At 46.6% G+C, this 26,591-nt stretch overlaps 1 protein-coding gene across 2 annotated transcripts in view; it reads right to left on the reverse strand.

Moving 5' to 3' along the window:
* Nucleotides 1–20,164, reverse strand: part of Ntf3 (neurotrophin 3) — a 71,600-nt gene extending 51,436 nt beyond the window's left edge. Inside the window, exon 1 of one of the 2 annotated variants that reach the window (XM_051155406.1) lies at nt 19,927–20,164. In XM_051155406.1, coding sequence (XP_051011363.1) covers nt 19,927–19,965 — 39 coding nt within the window. In that variant the 5' untranslated portion in view covers nt 19,966–20,164. Of the gene's footprint in view, nt 1–18,130; nt 18,346–19,926 lie in introns of those variants that run through there. The other variant, XM_051155407.1, reaches the window with a different exon arrangement.
* Nucleotides 20,165–26,591: the final 6,427 nt, after the last annotated feature.

Below are 26,591 nucleotides of genomic sequence, written 5' to 3' on the forward strand. Positions count from 1 at the left end.
CAGGCTGATGGGTGCAGAACTCGCCCGGAGCACACGTTATTATGTAGGTGGACAATGGTGTCCTGGTTCCTGATTTAGTCTCTTACTAAGTCTTTAGAGTTCCTGTCTTGTGTTTCTTAGGATGGCACCAGGTATTTTACTTTCTCATTAGGTTTACTAACAATATTCTAAACAAACATCTCAGTACAGTGTTGGTTAACACGCCTTGAACCCCAACCACATTCCAGACCCAGAAGCCACCGTGATTGTCTTGTTGAGGGCTCTTAACAACAATTCATATTCCTTAACATTAAAAATAAAAATATTTGATGAAATAAAAACCAATAAGCTGGGACAAGCACACCTATTATCTGTCCTCAGCATCACTTTATACTTAAAAACACAGACTAAATCCTGGTGCTGTTGTCTGTGTTCTTCCTCTAAGAAGTGGTCAAAGTGGGCTTTAAACTCATGCTGGTGCTCAGTGGAACTTCTGTCTTAAAATACAACAATGTGTGGTTGGCCAGTTAGGAGTGCTAACTGCTTTGGCAGAGGGCCCAGGTTTGGTCCATAGCACTCACATCAGAAGGCTCACAACCACCTCAATGCCTTCTGGCCTTTTGGGAGTCTGCAAGCACATGGTGCACATAAATTTATACAGGTATATATATATGCAAAAATAAAAATAAGTATTTGAAAATTAGAACAATGTATATCTAATCATAGTTTCATCTCTCTTAAATGGGGCAGGCATTGTGCTAAGGGTCCAGTTCTTGCCACTCTCCTCCTGCTATGAAAGACATTTCTTATGTGATAGAGGATTCTTAAAAACTATGAAGAGCTTCATAGTGTCAACAAAGCATGCTGAATCCTCACTACAGCTTATCCATTCCTGTGTGGACACACACACACACACACACACACACACACACACACACACACACACACACGAACATACAAAAAAAATAAGTGCCTAACTGCCTAAGCTAGAAACAAGAAGAGGGATTTTCATTGCCTGAGTAATCCCTACAAGAAGATAACATTCATGAATAAGCTGGCAGCAAGCACTGAGGCCATACGCAGGTATATGACAGAATGCATGCCACAGACGACCAGCCAAAATCAGAATAGGCAGCTGTCCATCCAAGAAAGCCAGCCTCACAAATACATAGGAAACCCTCCTCCCCAAACCTTGACCCCTAACAAAGACATTAGGAGAGCCACCAAGAAGGAACTTGAATTCTCAGTCATCTCAAAGACACTGTAGCTCTGCATATACACCAATAAGATAAAGAAGTTCATCAGAAGAGGTGGTCAGGGGCCCTGTTAGATTTACCATCAGATGTGCTTTCGTGATGAAAGCACATTCTGACCTACAGGCACACACTTCTGGCAATGAAAATGTAGCTGGAGGCAAAGCCCTGGACTAGCTTTGCAGACTGATGGTTGGTATTTGTTGCAATATATCCAGCTTTGCTGAGTGGCACATTTCCCACCCAGCACAGGCCCCTCTCCAAATCTTGCCCACGTGTGGCTCCTCACAGAGGGCAGAATCCCAAGTCTTAACTCCCGGTGACACTGTCAGAAAGAAGCAATCTGACCCGTTATCTTTCAGGATAGCAGCAAGAGTTCCTCCCACTGCGTATGATGCCTCCTAGAAGTGTGTCAGGCAGACCTAGGAACTGCACTGTCTCCTCAGGCAATGTTGCCTTAGCCTGCTTTAGGGGAAAAATCATCAGTGTGCTGTTAGTATAAGACAGTACCAGGTCGGACTGGGGTTGTAGCTCAGTGGTAGAGTTTTTGTCTAGCATGCACAAAGTCCTGCCTTTCATACTAGTTAGCTTTTCTTCTCCTCTAACTTGATATAAGCTAGGGCCGTCTGAGATGAGGGGATGTCAACTGAGGAAGCACCCCCACCATCAGATTAGCCTGTAGGCAAACCTATGGGGCATTTTCTTTTTTTTTTTTTTTTATTTTAATTATTTTATTTTATTAATTTATTCATATTACATCTCAATGGTTATCCCCTCCCTTGTATCCTCCCATTCCTCCCTCCCTCCCATTTTCTCCTTACTCCCCTCCCCTATGACTGTGACTGAGGGGGACCTCCTCCCCCTGTTTATGCTCATAGGGTATCAAGTCTCTTCTTGGTAGCCTGCTATCCTTCCTCTGAGTGCCACTAGGTCTCCCATTCAGGGGACGTGGTCAAATATGAGGCACCAGAGTCCGTGTGAAAGTCAGACCCCACTCCCCACTCAACTGTGAAGAATGTCCTGTCCATTGGCTAGATCTGGGTAGGGATTTGAAGTTTACAGCCTGTATTGTCCTCGGCTAGTGCCATAGTTTGAGCAGGACCCCTGGGCCCAAATCTGCCTATCATAATTTTCTTCTTATAGGTTTCTAGGACCCTCTGGATCCTTCAACTTTGCCATTCTCCCATGCTTCTCTCATCTAGAATCCCAATAGGATGTCCTCCCCTCTGTCCCAGTTTCCTGGTTAGTGAAGACTTTCTTGGGACATGCCCCTTGGGCTAGTATGCAGATGGGGCATTTTCTTGATTAATGGTTAATGTGAGAGGGTCCAGTCCACAGTGGGTGGTACCACTTCTGGTCAAGTGGTCCTGGCTGGGTACTATAAGAAAGCAAACTGAGTAAGCAATGAGGAGCAAGGAATGGGGGACAAGCCAGTAAGCATCCTCCTCCACAGCCTTACAGTCAGTTCCTGTCACCATGCTCTTGCCTTGAGTTCCTTAGCTTCCCTAACAACAGACTATAAAGTATAAGATAAAACAAAGCCTTTCCTACTCACATTAGTTTTGGTCACAGTCTTTCTTTTTATTTTAAATTAATTTTTTAAAAAAATTATTCACTTTACATCCAGATCCTAGGCCCCTCCCCATCTCCTCCTGGCCCCACCTTCCCTCCTTCTTTCCCCTCTTCCCCTTCCTTAGTCCTCAGAAAGGGGGAGCCCTGCTCCCCTACCAACTAACACCAAGGACTTCCAAGACTTCCTCTGTGGCCTGGTAAGGCACCCTGCCAGGGGGAAGTGATCAAAGAGCAGGCAACAGAGTCCATGGCAGAGATAGCCCCTGCTCCCTTTACTAGTGGACCCCTATGGAGACTGAGCTGCCTATTGGCTACATTTGAGCAGGGGGTCTAGTTTCTCTCCATGCATGCTCCTTGTTTGGTGCATCAGTGTCTATCCCAGCAGTAGGAAGCAACCTAGGGTAGCCACAGGCACACAAAAATGCGCCAGGTTAAACTGTGATATGTATTTACAACTTGAAGCTTGTAAAGCTCTTTCCTGTGTATGATCTCATCTGAAGCTCCACTTAATGTTGGGTAGATAGGGTTCATTTTATTATATATATATATATGTATATATGTATATATATGTATATATGTATATATATATATTATATTTTTTCACACGTGTGAAGTTGTGGTTATTAATGAGCAACACAGAGGAAGAGTCTGAGCTCCCTTGCTTGACTCTTAGATTTCAGGATCCCTCTTATGGCTTAGGCTCTTTCACCATTCGCTTAAGGCACAAACAGCCCAAAAAACACTTGTGCTTAAATATCTAGAAGCCGTCCTGTGGGTGAGTTATCAGAGAATCAGTATTATTGTGGTCACTGCACTTACTGTTTTTCAACACCGTGTCAACTTGCTATTAGCTCATGGTCCTTGTCAACATGACCCAGATCAGACTCTAGAAAACAAAGTAAATCATCTAGTGATCTAGTGTTGACAGTGGCTGCTTCTGCTCACCTCTCATATGGTCCTGGAAGCGCGCGCACGCGCGCGCGCACACACACACACACACACACACACGATAGTCCTGGCCTCTCCTGACTCCTTGACTCTTTGTAGAACTTGTCATCCCTCTTGTCTCTCTCATATGCAGTTTATACCTGTCCCTTCTGCAGAACAAGAGTGTCGCAGCCTCTCTGGCCACCGTGCAGGTCGTGGTGGCATCCCCTTTTCTGCTCTCTTGAGCCGCCATCCCTTTGGTTAGCATGACTTGTTCCATAGCGCAGCAATTCCTACACTGCTTTTGGGTCTCTCAGCAGGCCTGAGAATTCCAAGTCTCAGAAGCACACAGGCGGCAGTCGGTGCCCCACACACAGCACCAGCACGCCTCATGGCATCCACAACAGTTGTAAGTGAGAAACCCAGGGATTGCAAATAGCTCCATATGGTTCACTTCACAAATCGGGAATATATGGTTGGAAACAAAATGTTTCAGGCTCTGTTTTTGAGACTCTTTCCCCAAACCTCTGCTCTCCATGCCTCCGGAAAGCCCCAGGAAATTCAAAGACAAGAAACAGGCCCAGTACTTCCTTCCCTGGGAAGACTTCCTTGAAGACATGGGGTCAGGCGTGTCTCTGGGAAGGACCATCCCAAGAAGGATGTTTGGGTTGAGCCACCAGTGTTATAATAGGCTGACTTCATCCATGGTTAAGGGCATCTGACTGCCGTTCCCGGGAAGAGCTATTAGGAAAGATGATCATAAACTACTTGCAGCACAAACACATTATGCAAGCTGACTGCCCTGGAGGCTGCTGGGAGGACCGAGATAAAATTGCTCACACCACGAATAATGCCCCTCTATTCCACCCCCCCAACCCACCTTTTCACCATCCATATCCCTTCTTTTCACCATCCATATCCCTTCTGGTAGATGGGGAAGGGCAGCGCTTGAGAATATGCTGAGAACCTGTCCATCTTCCAACTTCTGTGGCCAACACTGGATAAGAAGGAAGGCACAGGGCTCGGGTCAAATGAGCTTGACATCCTTAAACAAAATGAGTTCTGAAATACACACCACAGGTGGGAAGAGGTCAGACGCGTGACAAAGCTGCAGGGAGGTCAGGTGATGAACAGTTGCTTAGTTCTATAAGCGGGTGGCTCCCAATCTGGGCTGCACAGTAGGGTCACTTGATGATCTTTCCAACCGCCGACTTAACTAGACTGGATGATGTGCCAAGCAAGCGCTGTCATCCACAGTTCACAGGTCCTGGAGTGTACGGCAAGAACTGGCTAGGTGGAATATGGGGAGTCCCTGTTGGGCAAAATGCCTGAAGATGACACTGGATGTGCAAAATGTATCTTTGGCTCTCACTGGCTTCGCCAAGGAGAGGTGTAGTACTCCCACCTCTGAAGTGGCTTGCAGTCTGCGTGACTGTCACAGTACTCGTCTCTTAGACACTAGAGAGTGTGAGCTTGCAAAGACGTTTCCATGTGAGCTACTATTTGAAAAAGATGTTCTTCAGGATTTAGGACTTCTCTCCCCTCCCCAACCCCCAGCCTTGCTAAAGTTTCAATACTTAGGAATAGGAATCCCCCATGGAGGAATCTGACATCTAAGAACCTGGAAGTTTTCTAAGGGTTCCAAAAGCCCCAGCACTTGGCCGTATTCCACCAGGAGCCTAGAAAAAAGACCCACATTACAAATGGCCTTCTCTGAAACAAGTCCCTGACACAGTTTCCAGTGTTCTGGTTGTAATCCCCAAAGCCAATTTTTTCCCCTCTGATCTTGAATGAAACCAATTAGGGTGGAAAAACATATAAGGCCAATGACTGGGTGGGAGACCCCCTCCGTCAGCTCTATAAAGCCGGCACTAGAGTTACTCTCCTAATTCCATCACCTTGTAGTCAAGCACACCCTAACCATTTGTATCACACTGTCGTCCCAGGCTGGCATAATCTCCTCAGAGCAAGAACTGGCAAAGTACTGGCAGGGATGACTCAAGACCAATCCATCTTGCTGTTCTCCCTCTGTACTCCATTCATTTGTTCACTCGCTCATTTATTATTTTTGTCCTCCCAACCGTTAGCCACTCTTCCATTCATTGAATACCATTTAATAAGCTTGCCTTCCACATTATAGCTAGACAGAGCTTTTTAGTTCCATGGTGCTCTGGTGTCCTCCCTGAGTTGACTGCAAATCTTTCCTAGCTCACACTGTTCTCGTCCCTCCTCTCCACACTATTATACATGCTGCTCTGTGCTTGGGTACCACTAACTCAGACGGCTCACTGTTTGCTTCCTCTCTCTAGAGTTATGCCCCTCATCTCCTGCTATTATGAAATATTACAAGTTACACCACAGGCCAGCAGAAAATTACCACCATTTATTGGTATCGTTGGCACCAAGCAACTTGCTGAGAACTGATAATCTCTTTCTACATTACTTGGTTTGAGAGACTTTCATGTTACTCTCTAACCCAAGCCTGACTCACTATCCCTCCTGGGTAATCACAGATAACCATCACACTACATGATAAATACCTGAAATCCTGCTCCAACCCCTTCATTTCCAGCCCCCACTTGGTCAAAACCTTAATCTTTGGGGTTCGAGAGATGGCTCAGCAGTTCTGGCTGTTCTTCCAGAGGACCTGGGTTCTAGTTCTAGCCCCCACATGGCAGTTTTCAATTGTCTGTAACTCCCATCCTGGAAGGATCCAACACCCTCTTCTGGCCTCTCTGGGCCCTGCAAGCATATGGTGCACAGATATACATTCAGGCAAAACACCCATACACACAAAAATAAATAAATTAAAAAACTTGGTCTTTTCCAATGGTCCATGGCTAAGTTTATCTCTGTCAAATTGTCCCCTCAAAATCCAAGGCATCTGTGAGATGGAGAAGTGACTTCATAGCAGGATCAAAGGGGATAGTGACATTAACAGAGCTGGAGTGATAGCTCAGCCATTAAAAGTACTGCCTGCTCTTCCAGAGGTCCTGAGTTCAATTCCCGGCAACCACATGGTGGCTCACAACCATCTGTAATGTGATCTAGTGCCCTCTTCTGGCATGCAGGTGTACAGGCAAATAGAGCACTCATTTACATAAAATAAATTTAAGAAAACCAAAACAGGGCACTGGAGTAGCCGACAAGAAAGAGAAAACCGTGAGAGGATTGCAGTGAGGAGCTGAGATCTCTTAAGTGGTTACCTGGTCCTCAACTTCAGTGGATTTCCTGTACCCTGATAGTATATGCTTTCTATTCCTGTCCTGCCCTTCCCCACCCTCTGTCATCCATACACATCCATATCTAAGGACAAGAACATGAAATAAACACTCTGGAAATTTCTTTGGTGATGATTTAAACACTAAGAAAAAAGCAAAAGACAAAAGACAAAGAATTACTGAAAAAATAGTATCTCCACTATTTTTTTAAAAAAGATACAAACCAGGCACAGTGGTACATACCTATAATTCCAGTGCTTGGGAGGCAGAGGCAGGAGGATTGCTCTGAATTCGAGGCCATCCTCAGCTATAGAGTGAGTCCCTTGTCACTCTGGTCTAGAGAGAAGTCCTGTCTCCAACAAATAAACAAAAACCGTCAATCAAACAAACAAAAGCCTAAAGGAAACAACAGCAAACTCTCAGGTATTTATTGAGGAATATGAATTCTAACAGGAAGGAATCTTAGACTTGAGTCAGGGCCCCCCCCCCATGTAGTTTCTTTAAGAGAGGCTCTGACTCCGGCACTGGGCAGGTGTACTTTTGGAAGAGAGTCCAGGAGAGATATGCGAAGAGGATCGCAGGAGCAGCCCTTGAACATCCTTAATGCCTATATTCCCCTGTACACCAGGACACTCAAAGAGCAACTGGCTCAGGGACTATCGTATGGCACCACGAGCTTTCATGACCCTCTTTCCCAACAGGAGAGTTACTGGATGGAGATGCAGGACAAGCTATCTACAAGCACCTTTTCCCTGCAAGAACTTTCCTCCGAACCCACTGCTGTCTTTGCTGTCATTTGCATGTTTCAGATCCACGGTGCTTCTTCCTACTGGGAAGCTCTCCTGTCTCCCAAGGAGACTTTAAGGTCACTGATGGTGAGATCCTGCTTTCCACCTGATAGTCCTGCTACCCAGTCCTAGGAAGACTCAGGAGATGCGAGGAAGTCCCCTTCAAAGAACACTATCATGAAGCAGAGAGGAAAACCACTGAACATCTTATTTTTTTTAAGGCTTACTTCTAAATTCTGCAGAAACTATCAAACAGCACCTACTGTCTTTTTCTCCTTGGTATCTGCAATCATTAAAAACAATATGGGGGAGGGGGGATGACAAGGAGCTGGCTGTGAAGGAGGGACTCAGAGGACAGAAGTGGACAGTAGATGGCAGTCTGTCCCTGTGTGAGAAGTGGCCACAGAGATGATACAGAAGTCAGCGAAGGAGCAGGAAACACAATTCTTAGAGAACATTCACCTCCCTCCCACTTTCTTCTCATTATTATGCCAATTTCTGCCTGCACTGGGGACACTTCTCAAAGTAAACTTGTGAGCTCATACGTTGCTCTGAGCAACACCTCTTGAACTATCCATAGTGTTTCCCAAACTACTGCCACAAAGAACTGAAGGCTCTGAGCATCCTCCTCTCAACCCTGTCCTGTCAACACTAAAAAGCCACACTCAGGGAGCCTACCTTTCATTTTCAATATTTACCTTTCTCTCTCTTGGAGCCCAGTTATAATATAACTTGTCTCTACCTACTTCTAGCCCTTCAGGCAAGAGCCTCGTCCATCTCTACATCTTCTCTAACATCTAGCGCAGAGCCACCAACAGGACCCAAATGGAATCATCCTTACATGTGCATCCAGATCTGCTTCCAGAGTCTCTCAGTGGTACCCAATGACCCCAGACCAAGAGCCCAAATATGCAGAACTAGGTAGGTTAGGACATGAAGGAAAGGGTCTAAGGAGAAGCAAAACAAGTTTTCCTGGCAAGTTAGCAGTGAGCATTTATGAACTAACCTTTGGGACAGAGAGAATGGAAACAAAGAGGACACAGTTTTGAACCTTTAGCGAGGTACATCACATCTCTGAACCCAGTTCCCAGTGCCATCTACTACTGAGCTCGCCGATGGTTCTCTCGTGTGTTCATACCTTCACTGGACACATTCCCATGCCCGATGCTAGTTCGGGTGCTGGTGAACAGAAAAATGACAAGCACAGACTCCTTGTCAAGGATTCTGTCCTCTAGTAAGAAGACAGGAATGCAAATGCAGGACAGGCTGCTAAGTGCTATAACATATAGGAGGCTGGGAAGGAAGCCCCCTGGGCACTCTGGGGCAATGCAGGAAGGCTTCCCAAGGAAGGTTATGGAGAAACAAACATGTCTACGATGATTTTAATATTACTGGTGAAGATGTGGAGGCGAGCATTCAAACTACAGCATAAACATACATACCACATGTTCTGTTGCCACCCCAATTCAAGAACAGATGCATGTTTTGACCACCCCTATCTGTTTTCCATCAGGGTATTTACCATCACATGTAAACAATTTGAGAGTGTCATTTTCTCCATCCATCCATCCATCCATCCATCCATCCATCCATCCATCCATGGTTTTGTTCTAGCCTTAAATTCCCACAATCTAGTGAGAAGGCAGGAAAGACTTCAGCAGTAATTGAAGCTCTTAACTCTGACATTTAATAGGCAAGGAAAACAAGACCTGGGATTGCTCAAGGATATCCAAGGTGCCGTCTCTGGTAGTGTCAGAGGCAGGATTGGGCTCATAGAGCATAGTTTGGGATCTTTCGGATTTAGCTTACTGAATTCAGCTACCCACAGACAATTTCATCCCACATGAACCGCTCCCCCATGCTCCCAGCTAGCAATCCAAGATCCGCCACAAATCTGGCAAGCTTGTTTCTTCAGCACTCTATAAACATTCACTCATCCATATGTTCAATAACTTATCTGGCATCACATAACTTAATTTCCTCCACCACCCCCTCCACATTTCTGTACATAAGGACTCCAGGCCAGAAGGAGGAGTACCTGGAAATCCCAGGCATAGAGCACAGGGAACAGCAGAGCTACAGAACACCACCAGCATTTATGAACAGTCACATTTGATCAGCCAGTGAGTCCAACTCCCTTCTTTTCCAGACCAAGAAGTAGAGGCCCATGGAAGAAAAAAGTTCTGATTAAAATTCACCATTAGTCTGAGTTCTATGCCAGGAGAAAAGCTACAAGCTTTTCTACATAAGCAGCTGGGTGTCAGCAGAGCCAACCTTCTTCTCAGTGCTGGGACATACCTGTTGGGAAATCAGGTGAGTTTTACAGCTACGTCTCCCCCTTGAGCCTAGTGGAAGTCCCTTATAAACCAACAGGAACAGGTCTGCTAGACATAGGATGAAACTAATTCCAGACTAAGGGCTTGAAATATATTCCTCAAGGGACAAAGGGGACACAGAGGGGGAGGGAAGATATTTTTAAATGATGGAGGCTTAGGTCTAGAAACAGAAGAGAATAGTAAATTGTGGGAGGTAAGTTTCATGTTCTTGGCAATCACAAAAGAGAGAGAGAGAGAGAGAACATCTTTTATGTAAAGAAGAGATGCAACACCCTGTATGTGAAATGTAAATGCATATATTTGGATCATAAATATTGTAACACAATCAAATAGGCATTTGGTCAGTGTTTTCTGCTGCATAGTGAAAATATCTTCAAGCACCACTCATTATTGGTTGAGAGAGAGAGAGAGAGAGAGAGAGAGAGAGAGAGAGAGAGAGAGAGAGAGAGAGAGAGAGAGAGAGAATGTATGTGTGTTAGTCATAATGGGGAGATAAAGAGAGAAAAAAATCAAGGACATTCATTCAGTTACACCCTTTGAAGAGAGTAAGAGTTGCCTACAAGAAATCCTTTTGTTTGCCTTCTTGGAAGAACTTTTGCCCAGAGAGTGATATTCAGAGGTTAATACCAGGGCTAGAGGATGTGATGGCTGTTTTATTCTGTCTCAAGCACAGCTTGGGGACTCAGTCCTTTGTAGCAATCCATGTCTGCTGACCCTCCAGCAAGAAATCCACCTAGTCAAAGCCCAAGTCTAAATGGTTGGGTTCCCTGGCCTATCAAGCCACCTTCTAAACTATGAAGAGATCTCCTGATCTCCATTTAAGTTTCCATTTTGTGCGATCCTCATCTCAGGACTCAGGAATGCTGGGACCCACCACCTCTTATGGGCGTGTGGATCAAAACCAGATGTCCATCTCTGCTCTTATAGAGTTTACAAGGAGGCAATTGTGGCTTAAATCAATACCCGAGTGCTGGAAGGGCAAATTCCCTTGTCAACAGTACAGGCAAGTAAATGAGGAGAGCCCATGGAAGCTATGATAGATCTGACACATGCTTGCCAGCAGGTGGCTAGAAAAACGTAAGCATTTGTCTTGCATATGCAAAGGAAGCTCCAGGGTAGAGCTGGCTATCCTGTAGGGTGACAAACTTCTGCAAAGCAGGATAGAAACAGTGCCCATCTGGATAACATCATAGGAAAAAAACCACAATCTGGTGGGCATTGGAGTGCTGTTGGCTTCAGGAAGGAAAGCATCTCAGCATTTTGCTGTGCAGTTATGGAGCTACCCTTTAGCTTCATGTCACTATCTCCAATTATTCATGGAGTTATCTGGAGATATTGAGATAATGTTATTTAATATTTGCCTGGGACCTACTAACTACTCATAAACTCTCATTGTCTTAAAGGTGGGTAGTGACCTTTCTTAGAAATGTCGACAGTGAAAGGTGTTTGAAAGGAAAATGCTGAATGATCAGTACCAAATCCACAAGAAAGCCAAACCCAACTACTACCAGCTCTGTACACCTCGTACTGTAGAGACCAAGCCAACATCTTGAGCATTCTTGGCCAAAACAAAACATTCTGGTAAATTCTTTGGATGCTTTTCTGGCTTTCTCCAAAGATAAAAACAGGAGCTCTTTAGAATGTGCCAAGGCACGCTCCAAGTAAGGCATATTAGCAAAGATTAAGTAGGACAGGATTAATGTAGAATTTTAGGGTGGTGGAGCTGGAATGGGGCTTTGAGACCTTCTAATTCAAGCCCTTCCTGCATAGTCAGGGAAATCACAGCCTGAGGAGAATGTTCAGGATCACATAGCAACAGCTAATTAGTGACAGAACTCAGTTAAAAGCCTGATCCCCATCTCCATGTCAGCAAGCCATCTGCTGCCTCATGCTGCTTAAGATCGCTGTGTACTGAAGTCTTTTGAGATCAGTAAACTCTTTAGTTCTTTGCCTCACGTGAAAATCACTGGCTGAAATGTCTTCTTTGGTGACGTCGCTAGATAATGAGCAACCATAACAGACCATACCAAATGTTGCGTCAAATTCTGTTAGCCACTCCTAGTCAGAGGTTTATCCTATGAGGATGCCGAGAGTCCTAGAGACCGCAGTAGTTCATAATCAGTATTTGTCAGAGGAGCACTATGACAGATAAGAACATGAACAAACTGCACATGCATTCTGATCGATCACATAAAAATACTATCTTTCTCTAGCTCCTTAATATTTGTAGGGAAAAATCAAAGGTGGCTTCAAAGAAAAGTGACAGAAACTCTTGGACTATCTAGATATGTGCTCACAGTCTGAAAGTGAGAATTCTGGAAAATATGTTTCTTCCTTTCTTTTGTTCTTTCATTCTTTATTTCTGTCCTGTTTTCTTGATCTTAGAACTCTTTCCAGGCAAGAATGGGCTAGTATTGACATTGGTCGCACACTTCAGATCTCACAACCCCCATATGCAAATGATCTGAGAAAAACTGCTCTTATTTTGTCTAATAAACAAATGGCTGGCTCACAATGAGATGCGATTTAATGACAACAAAATCTGAGCCAGTATCCACATACCTGTCCACCAATAACATAGGCTCTGCAAATGCTTCCTGATCTGCCATCCAGGATAGCTCCTGTGTTCATGTGTCTTCACACACACACACACACACACACACACACACACACACACACACACACACACTCACGAGATCTCAACAGCATGTGCTTGCTCATGCACAAAAGTGTATCCACTGGTCTTATCAGCAACCCCACACAGGCCTTAGGCTTTTCTCCAGCAAAAGATTTGGTCCTTTTCCAATGAAGTCAGTCTTATATAAAACTCAGTCCAACTGTCATTAGTTCAGTATTCCCAAAGTCAGAACTGCCTGCGTCATTAATGAGTAGAACAGCAGCTGCTGAGGTCTTGAAACAGAGTGGTGGGTTGAAAAGATCTTCCAAGTCAGCCCCAAACCCCTTCCTCTCACTTCCAGCCGGCACCTGGATTTGCAGCCCCTCTGCTTAGGGTGGAGGCCTTGGAATTACTCAGGAAAAGGTCTGGAAGAGCCTGCAGCAGAAGCAGCTTGCTCAATTAGGCATCCTGAATGGAGGGGAAGAGGAAAGGCCTGAGCATCTGATACCTCTGGGATTGCAGAGGCAGAGATGGGAAATGTTATGTAATTAAACTCTGCTGGCCTGTCCTGCTTGGGGAATGCGAGACCCATCAGCAGTGACCTCTTCCAATCAACTTAATTGGCCCAATCTCGCCAAAAAAAGCAAAAGAATTGGTTTAGTGCCTCATGGAAATAACTTAGCTCCTGACTATTTATGGCCACTGAACTCAAAGGATGGGAGCCTTGACTCTGAGCCAGGACTTGACAGCGTGTGCTAACTTCTGGGAGGACTGAGACGTTTCAGGGCTTTTGGGCCTCCATCCTTGTCTCATTGCAAAGTGGCTTTGCCCAACTTGCTGCACTGGGCACGCAGCATTTCACAACTCCAAGCCCCAGGGTTCTTCTCTCGAGGCAGGCTGGGGCCTGCAAGGACTTATCATCTAGAAAAAACATAGACCTTGACAGCAATGCAGGGTGGCTGGACTTTGCTTCTCTCTTACACAAACCGTGGCTATGCCAAAGACAATTACTATGCTCTGTGTCTTCAAAGTCACATTTGTTTTGGAATTGTAGCTTGCATATCTGATGCTAAAACAAAGTCTGTCTGACAATTAATAACTGATTCCTTTATTGCCTCTCGCCCTAAATAATCCAGAGACCTATCAGATTCCCATGAACTAAAATCTAACTTTACCTGCCTCCAGGTTATGGATAAGTAGTAAACTGAGGCAAGCCATAGGAAAGCTTTGTTTTATTTTATTTTTACACAGTGGGTAAGCCGTTGAGATATGATGCTATCTAGAAGAGACAAAAGGTCCCATTTTCTCAGTGACTGACAGATGCCCAACCTAAGCCCAAGTAGACTGTATCTCTATAGATCACAGCCTTTGTATCTGGTCCCTTTGAGCTTTTCCTGGTAAAGAGGAATGCCTCTCTCTTCTTACCCAGTCCCCATCAACACAGTCACTCTCTATAGAGAGGGGCATGGAGAGTCCTAGACATCAGAAAACTACTGCTCCAAAGTGGCAGACTAAATGCAGGCGTTTCCAGCTGGGAGTCTTCTGCCTCAGCATTGTGCTCTCAGAAAATAGCGGCCTTAGCTCTGCCTAACAATGGCTATTTCTCAAAGAGATGAACTTCCCTGAAACACTGAGGGAGAACCTCAAAATAGTACAGCTTCAATTTCACGAATGAAGACTGCCATTAACCATATAGTGTTCCATCCAGACGCCGTCACAGGATCAAAACAGGCTCCTTGTCACCTGGCCCAGGTGAACAGATATGTTTGCCCCTAAACATATAGCCTTCTTCCTGCTTTGGCCAAGTTATTTCATACCTCAGTGAAGCCAGGGAGTTGCTTCTTGCTCTCACTCCCTGAAGCCTACAGCTCTTCCTTTATGCATACCTTTGTTTCCTTAAGTCACAGGTCTAAGCATCCAAGGCCAACTTCCCACTTCCCCAGACCCACAGTTCCTGCAAAAACACACAGCATAGTCCTTCATGGGGCACATGATGTTATGCAGATTTCCTGCATCCCCTTGGCTAGTTTTCTCATAGCTGCTTTAGCCACCAGCTAGCCCATAGACAAGGGCATTAGCACATACTCAGCTTAGCTTTCGATTCATAGCACAGAATCCTCAAAGACAGGAAAACACTATGGAGCCCAGCCTATCATGGGCATCATTGTACCTTCCCCGAGGCCCATATTTCAAGATTCATTCTGGCTAGTAAGGAAACATCACACACTCCATCTTGAAATAGACCATTTTCCACCTAGAAGGCAGCACTAACCTTCCAATTCCCAGCCTAGGCTGTAGTCCAGGTGAGCAGCAGCAACACCAGCTCCCTTGCCACCCACAGAAGTACCTATCATCCTCTTTTTTACAAAGCCACAGATATATTTCAAGTCAGCTTCCCTTTGGCTCCCATGGTCCATGAACAAGTCTAGAAGAGCCCTCCACAGGCACTGTACCCCCCAATGCTGGCAGCGCTGCAACTGTCAGCTGAGCATGGAGAAGGAATTTTTCCAAGGCAGTGTGCCATGTCCCAGCACTCACCAATGAGCTGAGCATCCAGTGGGCATCCCATCAATTTGTAATAATAATCATCAACATTAACTGGTGGTAGTGTGTCCTTCTCCTAAGTGAGAGAGCCCATTAAACAATATCATACAGTGTGCATCCTTACCACTTGGCATGCAAATGCATCTCTTTACTCAGGAGTCTTGTGCACATGGCACTTCCTGTCACTGGACCCTGTGCTAACACAAGAACTTGCCCCTTATATGTGGTGCAAAGCCTCATCCAAGCCTTCCCTAGTCCCTTCACTGGAAGGCAAGGAAGAGGGAGAGGCAAAAAGCCATCCTTCCTTGAGTTGCTCTCTGCAAGAATGTTCATGCCTCTTTATCTTCTATGTGTCCCAGTCAAATCCCAGGGCTGCATATGCCCATAAAGTTAACATTCCACTCTTCTCAGATAATCTCCCTTTCACATCCCTTTGGTAATCTTCAGTCGTCCAGCCCTCACACATGTCCACCTTTAACACACACACACACACACACACACACACACACACACACACACACACACACAGCCCAGCCGCCCTCTCACACCACACCACACCCACCCCATGTGTCTGTGCAGGCACGCACAAGCCATCTGTCTTCAGCACACCACACCGCACTTCTCCAGCTCTGACACCCTTCATAGGCACAGATTTCTCATTAGCTACACCTAGGTTCCCACAAGCTCTCCTCTCCTGCTATGCACACAGATGCCCATCACACAGGCTCCCCACCCCTCCAGGTCTGGCCAAGCTAGAGGAAGCTGGAGTGAGCTCCACCTCCAGCTCTGCTCTCCCACCCACAACTCCGTTCATCCCCCTCTCTCACTGAGATGGGGGAAACCCTCCCAGCCTTTCTCTGGCCACCCAAGGATCAGTCTCCCGTTTTGGGAAATCAGACCCTGATTCATACAGATTCATTCTTCTCAAGGCCGGCCTCAGCACAGTCCTCACCAAATGGCAATCCTACTCGCTCTCCCTGAGGCGAATTGGTAAACTTTCTTCTGTCCACCATATATACCACCAGACACAGCAGCCGGCTTTCTTTTTCTCTCTCCACTGTCTCCCAAAGCTACTCAGGTCAGTTTGAGCTTAAAGCGGAGATAGTTGGGTTTTATCTTCTGGATTCACCTCTACAATTTCTTTGAGCTACATGTCAGGATCAGCGAAGGCCAAGTAAACTGGTAAAGTTCGAGCTATTTAGAAAACAGAACCGATCGTAAAGCTCTCCGGTAAAACCCACTCCTCTGGCCCACTCTTCTCTCATCCTGACGTTTAGGGCAGCATGCTTAGGTAGTTCTTTGCCCCTGGTTTGTAACGGAAAGGCATTCCTTTACTGAAAGGCAGGTTTGCCAGCACAATCCGTAAGGCGCAGAATTTCCAACTTCAGACTCAGCGAGTAACACCCACCCTTTTCAGTCTCCCTTCCCCTCCCCCAACAGGTCCCCGCCCCCAACCTCTTCACACTCATAAACAAGTCCGGGTTCCGGGACTCCAGCTTTCTAGCTAGCTGCCAGCGCAGGCTGGGATAGCGTCCTACAGCAGCCCTCACTCTGAGTCTCAACCTGCCACCCGCCGGCCTCCAGGAGGTCTGAGCCAATCTGGTGGGTGCTTCCCCAGCATGAAAACAAGAGCCTCGACTCCAATTTCTACTTGCGACCCGTCAACTGTGTCCACGCTATTCCGGTGCTGTGGTCCCACGGAGGCGCATCTGAGCGCTGCAGAAGAACGCCAAAATTGCGCAAAGCGAGCAGCACCGCACACCCACTCACACCCGAAAACGACCGGCAGAGCTATCCTCCCGGCAGGCACCCTACACCGGCGGCCTTCCCCTCCGTTCTGCACCTTCAGTTCCCAAGCCAGCCAAATTTCATTAGAAGTATCCACCACTGTGCAGAGCCCCGTGGCAATGAAAACGGTTCAGTCCGCTATGGGGTCTTTTAATTCCGACCTAGCTCTGAAGGTCCCACTTCTTGGGAGACGGGCGTGGGGCGGGGCGGCGGGGGGGTCCTAAAATGGGCTCCGAGAAATTGCTACCAAATCCCTACCGATTGCCCCGACCCTGTGCCCACCGTTCTCTGGCCAGGTCCCAACCTCTGCGCAAAAGACCCAGGGTGGGGAGCCATTGGGTGGGTAGGCGCTGGCCAGAGTAGTCTGGGGCTAGAGACCCTCTCAGAGAAAAAGGCTTATGTGGGACACCAACGCTGGCACACGCATTGTTAGGCGAGGAGCCCCCAACTTCCCCAACCTGGGAAGCAAACTGTGAGGGTCCTGAGCTTGGCGGCCCCTCCCCCAGCCCACGCCCTGCCTGGCTTTGCCGTGGAGCTGTCGAACCAGCCGTGCCCGGTGGTCAGGGGGTTGCAAGGCACAAGCCGGGATCCTGGCCTCTTCCAAGCCCAGGTTTTGTCTGCCACCTCCTTTTTCTTATAGGATGAGCGAGAGTCTTTTGGAAGAACCAGAAAAGAGGGTTGGAGGTGTGCATGCATGAGGTGGAGGGGGGTTGCAGAATCCCTTTCCTGCCTTTTCGTGGTCCCCGTTTTCCCTCGCCTCCACCTCCTTCCCTTTCCAAAGCAGGTTTCTTAAACCTGATCACTTTCCCAGACCGAGGGCGGTTTCTTGGGCAGCCAGGGGACCAGAGGGAGGAGGAGGTGGGGAGCGCGGTATTCGCGCTCGCGCATGTGTGCAATGCATGTGGAAAGAGTGTGGTAGTGATTGCGCCTAGGCCTGGGCAGATCCTAGCTCAAACTTTGGGGAAAGCGTAAGAACCGGAAAGTTAAGAGCTTGTTGCACGATGGGGGTGGGGCTGGGTGCAAACCCAGGACAATCTCCCCCAAGCGTTGTTCCCCCACCCCCTCCGGGACCTGCCCACCCAACGTGCCCGCCACCTCCCCTTACCGTGGCAGAAGTAACCATGGCATCCGTGTGACTATTTCCAGAGACGTCGACATGAAGAGAAAGGTGGACTCAAGTTCGGTCATTCAGTCTTTCCCACCCCTGCGGCAGCCACTACCCAGCGGTGGGGAAAACGAGAGAGAGAGAGAGAGAGAGAGAAAGAAAGAGGGAAGAAAGTTGCGCCGGGCTCTCTCGCGGGGCGGTGGGGCGCGGAGCTGCTGGGTAAAGAGCGGAGCCTTCAACTCTGAGTCCCGTGAACATAATCTGCGCGGTTATAACCAGCCAACCCGGCCAGATGGCTCCGCGCTCAGCGCCTTAACCCCTTCTGCGCCAAGCCACTCGCCCCCGAGCCCCGCCCGCAAAGACTCACAGGCCCGTGCCCTATCACTTTGGAGTTTGCTCTTGAGACCAACAAGGAAACCTGGTCATTTCTCCTAGTCTCCTTTCAAGGAAAACAAACTAACGGACAAACAAACAAATAACCCTTTTCAAAATAGCCTATTCTTCAGTACCTCCTATTTTTTTACCCTCTCTTAGAGATGGGGAGGAGGAGTCGACGAAAACATTCGGTGTATCATTATTTCTTACATGCTAATATCTTCGATCTGTCTTATTCTTGCATTTTTCTTTTTGATTTTTATTTTCTTTTAAGATTCTTTTCTTTTTTATTTAAGCAGGCAGAAGGCCTTTCTTGCCCCTTAGCTAAGGAAAGCTTGGGTCTCAACCTTAAACTCTACCGCCAAACCTCAGAGCCTTCTAGATTTGGATCTCTCTCCATCTCTTATCAACCTCCCCTCCCCCACACACTCAACAACAGGAATCCGCCCAAGAACAGTTGCCTTCCCTCGAACTCTCCAGTCCTGGGTACCAGCTCTCGAGGCGCAGTGCAGGCTATCTAGGGAGGTTAAGTCACCGAGGTAAGGTGGGGGTGGGAGTCGTGAGCAACCAAGGGAGTGTGGTTTGCGTGCGCGGCGCGTGCGTGAAACAAAACTGGAGGTATGAGTCCAAACCACGCATTTTACTCACCCTCCAACTTCTCTACCCCTTCCTTCCAAGGTGGGACGCCGCCCTGGAGCTGAGCACTCGCCCACCACTCACCGCTCTGCACAAAAACAATTTGCCCCAAAGAAAAGGCAAGCAATACACCTCTTCCTGACTCCCCGAAAGTAGCGACGCTCCATTCTGTAACCACTAGAGTCATTCGAGGAAAAGAGCCTAGGGTGGAGGCAGAGGTCTTATTTGGAGATAATTTTAGCTATCTATTAGACCCCACTTGCTCAGAATTGGTTCTCTTAGAATTGACAATGGTTAGTGCATCTAGATTTTGCTCAATCGCGGTCCAAGAGAAATGCAGGGAGGGATATCCTAGTGTAAAGGGGAAATGGAAAAAGCCTGAGAGTAGAGTATTGCTCCTTCACTCCTTTCCTGATTCTTGCAAGGTGGAACTCCAGTTTGAGCGCCACCCACCCTCAACCCCTACCACCTCAGCCACTCTCCAAGTTGCCTCTTTTCAGGACATTTGACTGGACTCGCGCGCACTAGGAAAGGCAATTTAAAAGTCCACCTCTTCCTTGTCTCCTATTAAAATGTCTGATAAGCAACCCGAAGTGTAGTTCGGCAAGGTTCCAGGTTCGAAATCTGAAAATTCCTCGGAGTTGTATGCGTTTGGTCCACACCCAGCAGTCCCAGAATTGCACCCACCGGTTGAGGACGAGAGAGAAGCTGGGGGGCGAAGGGAGGCCAGAGAGGATGGAGAGTTCAGGGTGAGGGTGGGGGGCTGCGTACTAGATAGATTGTACCTGCCTCATCATTATCCTGGCTGACGGGGGCTGCCACATCGAAAATGGCCGGCAGCACCCACAGAGGCCCAAAGATGTCACCTCCAACGGTCCCTCAGAAAGGCTTGGTCCTCCTTCAAAGGCTTCCCTTCTGCCAAAATATCTCCTCCTTCCTCTGGATCCGATCCGGCTGCAGAGTTGCCCCCTTCACCCTGCCACACAGCACTTTGGAGGTTTGGCTTGGGCGTGCTCTGTGGCGTTCTGGTTTTCTCGCGGTCTTCTGGCCCGCCCCTGCCCTCCCCCACTTCCCGCACTTGCCTCTCTCCCCCTGCTTTCCCCCTCCCTTCCCGCCGGTCTCTCTGCGGGCCGACTTCTAGGGGCTCATTTCTCAAGCTCTTAGTCCTGGGGCTCTACAGACTGCAGCCAAAGAGGTGCTTGATTCCCTGGGAAGGAAGGAACGGGTTAAATACACGTGTGGGCTGCTCCGCCGGCTGCTCCCCGGTCACTGGCGGCCTGGAGGGAGGAGGGGTCTAAGAGGGGGGCAAGCTTAAATATGAACAGTCAGAAGAAAAGGCTGCAGAGTTCAAGACTCCGATTTGTTCTGCAGATGCGGTGCACTGGCTGGCTGCCTCCCTTTGCCAGACCTGGGCGACGGCAGGAAGAGTGCATTGTTTCCAACTCAAGGGTGCAGGAGGGTCTGTCTCTGCCTGCAATCAACAGGCCTTGTAATATGAGAGGTGACACCTTAATCTTGCCAAATATGTGCGGTGTCTTGGGGGCAGGGGAGGGCAGGGTGGAGAATGGGGAAAGGAGAGGGGACCAGGGAGAGATCCAGGCAAGAGCAGAGGGCACAGATTCACCATCCACTCCCCCACCCCCATCCCGTGGAAAACGGTTGTCCTTTTCTTTAAGTAAGACCTATCTGAGGATTTTCTTCTTCCAGCAGACAGTCTATCTTCTTCTTCCTTGTTTATTTCCACTGAACAGCTAAAGAGCCTCCCTTCCTTCAGTAGACTCTAAAGCCATCATGGACTTTTCTCGGCTCTTGGATGTCCAAAAGAGGATGCTGAGCAGAAAAAGAGGCAAGGTGCACTTGTTTACAGACATATAAAGGGCTGTCAGAGTTAGAGTGACTTGTAGGCAAACCGAAGTTTCTAAATAGAGAGTTTTAGTTTTTGTAGACAGACCAGAGCTAAGGGCGGTATAGACAGCTAGAGTTAGGAGCAAAAGGAGCTAGAAGCAGTGGAGTGTGTACACGCCATTAAAAAAAAATCCCTGTCTTTGGTTAGCTAGCTAGTGATCTCCTTAAGCAAACTCTGGCCGCCAATCTGTTGACAGCACCCTGGGGCCAATGAACTTGCTCTTTCTCCCAATTGTATCTGAGGCTCTGGTTCCCGAGAGCAGCCCACCAGTAAACTCTCTCCAAAGGCTGATTTCTAGTGCTCGCTCTTGGCCTACCCTTATCTTTTGTAATAGCGCCACGGTGTGGTTGAAACGCTAAACAGAAACAAAATGAAAAGGTGGAAATAAGTTTCCTGGAAAACTGCATTTTCTTCTGTTTGAGTTCAATAAATCACCGCCACACGCTTATGTGGGGGTGGAGAAGGTCTCTCTTGCAGCAACGGTGTATGGTTAATTCATAGTGAATACTGAGCCATGAAATGAGAAAGTTGGTCCTGTTTGACTATATAGGACAAAGATAAGCTTCATTATCCGGCTAGCCTTGGCTCATATCCTAGCTAGCCTTCATGCATTTCTTTTAACTTGTCTTTGTATAAATAGCATAGCTTAGCTGAGCCCAAAATGTCTGCAAGTTACCTCTGTTGCTGCAGGGTATTATGGCTTGATTTTGGTCTCTCTTCCTACCTCCACTCATGCAGAGGATGGTGATGGAGCCAAGAAGTCTACATTTCTAAAACAAGGTTAATGCAAAAGGTGTTTGCGTTAGAAATGTGAACTTAGGGTCAGGGGAGTTCTATGCATCATGTTATCTTGGCTTTCATGAAACACACCTAGCTACACCTCTGTTAAGCACACAGACTAACCTGCCAGCTAGCAGGGATTGCAAAATGCCCTGGAGCACATGTGGGACATTATTTGGGAGGATTATTTTCTTTGCCCTCAAATAATATCGGTTGTGCCTGGAAGCGGAGCGATGGGTCCATGCTTAGTCAGGAAAGCTTAGCTCTAAGATGTCTGACATCCCAGGAAAAGACATCTTTGCTCCAAGAACCAGCTCGGATCTGATAGAGATATTAGAGGTGTTACCCTGCTAGACAGATGGCTCAGAGGTTAAGAGCACTCACTAGCTGTTCTTCCAGAGGATCCAGGTTCAATTCTCAGCAACCACATGGCAGCTCATAACCATCTGTAACTCCAGTTCCAGAGAATTTGACATCCTCCTATAAGCATACATGCAGGCAAAACACCAATGCACACAAAACAAGCAAGCAAGCAAACAAACAAATAAGCAAATAAATAATATAGAGGTGATGGTCTAACATCTCCTCAGACTCCACCTGACATATAGTAACCAAAGAAACTGAGTCCTTCAGTTTTTCAGTGATGTATTTAGGGGGACAGAAAAGGAGACAAACGCAGACAACAGGCCACAGAGCAGGAAGTAGACATCAGTGAAAGGATTAGTTTTGTAGCCCCACAAACCCGCATTCATGCTGTTCTCTCAACCAATGAGATGTGCTTTTGAACAGGTTTCCTAGCTGATCACAACCCATCCAGAACTGGAGAAATAGTGCCAATCTCACAGGTGCACTATGAAAAGCAAATAAATCCAGTAATTTAAAACTCACAGCCCAGTGTCTGGTGCAGGGCAATTCTCTGATCCAAATCCTGTAGTCCTTACAATGGCACTTTTGGCACTCAATTGATACTGGTCTTTAGAAAGAAAAACATTTATTATTTGGGTTCCATTCCATATTCCATTAATATAAGTGTGTGTGTGTGTGTGTGTGTGTGTGTGTGTGTGTGTGTGTGTGTGTGTGTGTGTTCTCAGACAGTAAGAAATGAGCAAAATGAAGTAGTGGACATACTTAGAATTTATTTAATTTCCTAATGTAGATCCAGTGAAATACATAGACGAAGGGTTTACAAATCTCATCTTATTCATTTCCCGCCTCTGGGCGGAGTCACCTCCCCATTCAAGAGGAAATTCCAGCACATCCTTCCACTGTTAACAAATTGCCTGGTGTGTTACTGCCCTGTTGTTATCGCTAATTATGTGCTAGGGTTTATGCTGAACAATATAATGCATTACACAGAACAACAATGAATCAACTCATTTTGTGAAACAGAACGCGTATTTGTCATTAGGCTTCAAAAATTACCCGTAATGATAGCGTGAAGGCATGTGTCCCTGCCACACAGGTGGATCTAGGAGTCTCCTGTTTTGCCAGTCATGACATGAATTCCTAACCACCCTATAAATTAGCTTTATGCTGTACCAAACTCCACTCATAAAAAAATGACATTAAGGTTTCCTAGGTAACTAATGCATTTCCAAAGGGAATAGGTCTCAGGAGACAAAGAGGACAGGGAAAAGGGTGGGGGAGGGGAAGAAAAGAAAAAAAGTTTTAAAAAAAAAGCATTATATTAGACCCATGTGACATAAACAGAATATTTCTCGGGAAGGAACCATAAAGTTTTACTGTGTGTGTTTGACATAGATGTGGCATTGCCATTAATTCCATCTCTGGGCAATAAAATACCCCATAGACTGTTCTTTTATCACATATGCCAGCGTTTCTTTTTGTAGATTCAGTTATGCAAACCGAGAAACCTGGACCTTTCTATTCAACTGCTGAGCTGTATCCGCTCTGAGCCGACCATGGACTCAGACTCTAAGAACCCTGGCGCAACCGTCACAGAAGCAGCAACACTTCCCTCATACAGGAAGTGATAGCCTTTTTGAGAATAGCAATTTGTGAGAGATAAAGACCCCCCAGGCCTTCGGTGACTATATCTACGGTGGAGACTCATTAGGGAATTTGATGCATCCTGTCCAAGCTTTTGTGCGGTCTGTGACAGTCATCCTCACTGTTCACCTGACTGGTTTAGATGACCTAGGAATCACCTCCTGGGTGTGTCTTTGAGAGTGATTCCAGGGAGGTTTAACTGGAGGTGTTGGGGGAGGGGCAAGGATCGGCCTTGGCTGTAGGAAGCACCGTTCCATAGGCTAAGGTCACACACTAAACAATAAAGGGTTGACAACAATGAGTGGACACCAGCGTTCATTAACTTGGACTTCTTGACCACAGACACGATATAAATAGTACCTCACTCATCTTGCTAAGATGAGTGCCCTGCCATGAAGGACTGGCATTTCATAGCCAGAAGCCAAAGCAAACCCATTCTTTTTAAAGCTGGTTTTGTTTGTTTGTTTGTTTGTTTTGTCACAGCAACAAGAAACGTAATTACCAGACTGTCCATGTAGAGTTTCTTTGAAAAAAGACTTTAGTTTAGATTTATTTGTATTTGTGTGTATGTGTGTGTCTCTATGTGCGTATGCCACACATGAGCAAGTACCCCTGAAGGCCAGAAGAGTGTAGTACCCCTAGCAGTAGTTTGTCAGGGATCAAGTTTGTCTGTGAGGCAGATTTGATCCAGCCTGTCTCTGGACCATCATGTAGATAAATGTGTCTTACTCCAGGGCACTGGCGTGGCATACAGAAGAATGGTTTAAGCATCGATCCGTCCTCCTCATTGGTCTCCTTGTGTAGAACACACCTATGCAACTGTTCATGACAGCTTAGCTAAGAGAGCTCTCACAGGAATGTGAGAAAAGTCTTTGTCCCAGGGTTCTAAGGCATTTATCTAAGGGGTTAATGACTATTGATTGCCTTTACTCCAGTGGTTGAAAAGACATTTCAATCAGAACTACTTGCACTTGCCGAATCGAGATATGGGGGGGGGGGGCTAGAAAACAGTTGAGCCTCAAGACTGAAATAACTCACAAGTGAATATCTACCCAGAAATTTTGGATTTGAACCTGAACCTGTGGACAACGGATGTTTAGTTACATGCGTTTCATCGGAATCCCATCCAGTAGCAACTTGTCACTGTAGTGAGAATTGTGTACTTAAGAACCCAGGTATGTCATATGAACATGGTTTTGTTTCAGTCCCAATTGTGGGATATGGGGCTGCTTCAGATTGTCTACCGCAGCAGACTGTTTGCCTTGGGCGTGCTCTGGCAAGCGTGTGATTCTGCCAGCTAGCAGGTTACCAAGAAGAGACTTGATACCCTATGACATATACAGGGGGAAGAAATCCCTCTCAGGAACAGTCATAGGGGAGGGGAATAAGGGGAAAATGGGAGGGAGGTAAGAATGGGAGGATACAAGGGATGGCATAACCATTGAGCTGTAACAAGAATAAATTAATAAAAAATTTAAAAAATTTTAAAAAATTAAAAAAGATAGTTTGATACCGGGGATTCTAGTGAGGGCATAAAAAGACCAGAGCCCCAAGAGAGGAGGTGTGGCTGCTCCTCCTGTTGGTACTTCCTCCTGCTGCTGCTCTTGCTGGTTTGTCTAGTGCTCCTGAGAAAAGAGATGATAAGAAGAAACTGGACATATCCTGGCGAGATGAAGATTGGACTTGTCCCAAGGAACTCCACATCCCAATCAGCAGGAAGACATCTAAAAAGAACTAAACATCCCTTTCTCCTCTAGCTTTTTCTCTCCTACCCGGTGTTGAGGTGTTGGAAAGGATTGGGGTGGAGAAAAGTGGTAGATTAAAAAAAATAAAATAGATTAAAAGACACACCAACAGGTCACTCATACAAATATTTGTCTGCCTAGCACAGACACGGACTTAAATGTCAGCATTCAAAGTCTGCCTGTGGCCAAGCTGCTTTCTGAAAATAACCACAAAGCGCTCGGTTTGTATGTCATTGCTTCCTTGCCTCCTCACTCTGCCTCTAAAAAAGAATGAGAAACTTCTACTGGTTCTTTTCTCACTCTGAAAGAGGTCTCACATAAGTAATTTGGAATAAAAAGTATAAAAAAATAATAATAATAAAAGAGAAAAGAAAGAAATTAGATCCTTTGAAGTGGAGAGACTTACCTTACAAACTATATCAGTAGTTGTCTCCTCCCACACATCACCTTCCCATCTGACCCTCGAGCTACCTTTAAGATAAAGCAAACAAGAGAGGCAAACAGCGGACTTGGAAGTACCAGGCATTCTACACACAGACATTTATAAAGCAAAAGCAGTGAGTTTTGTCCAGAGTTAGCAGGGGGTCTGTGGTTAATGACAATGGACTCAGGCCTGGCAGGGGATCACAGCATGACACACTGGCCCACACCCCTTATCTCAAGTTGGAAACAGAGACTGGCTGCCACGTGAAACCAGCACATGAATGGCTTGCATTCTTTTAGAGTTGGAAGGTGCCTGAGAGCTCCCTAGTCATGCCCTTCATTTCGTAGAGGACAGACATCATTGTGATACAGAGACATGAAGAGACTTGCCTGAGAGCACACAGAAAATCAGACTTACTGGTAAGTGTGTGGTGCCCTCACTCCTGACTCCCAGCATGCTCCTTGTTCTGCCCATACAACTCCCAGACACGCATGGATGTTTCCTCCATGGCGCATTCTGTCCACCACTCTTGATTTCCTGACATTTCTTTTAACTCCTTTCTTTACTTATCAACTTATTTTAATA

Source organism: Acomys russatus, chromosome 13 (genome assembly GCF_903995435.1).
Source record: "Acomys russatus chromosome 13, mAcoRus1.1, whole genome shotgun sequence".
Taxonomy (NCBI): domain Eukaryota; kingdom Metazoa; phylum Chordata; class Mammalia; order Rodentia; family Muridae; genus Acomys; species Acomys russatus.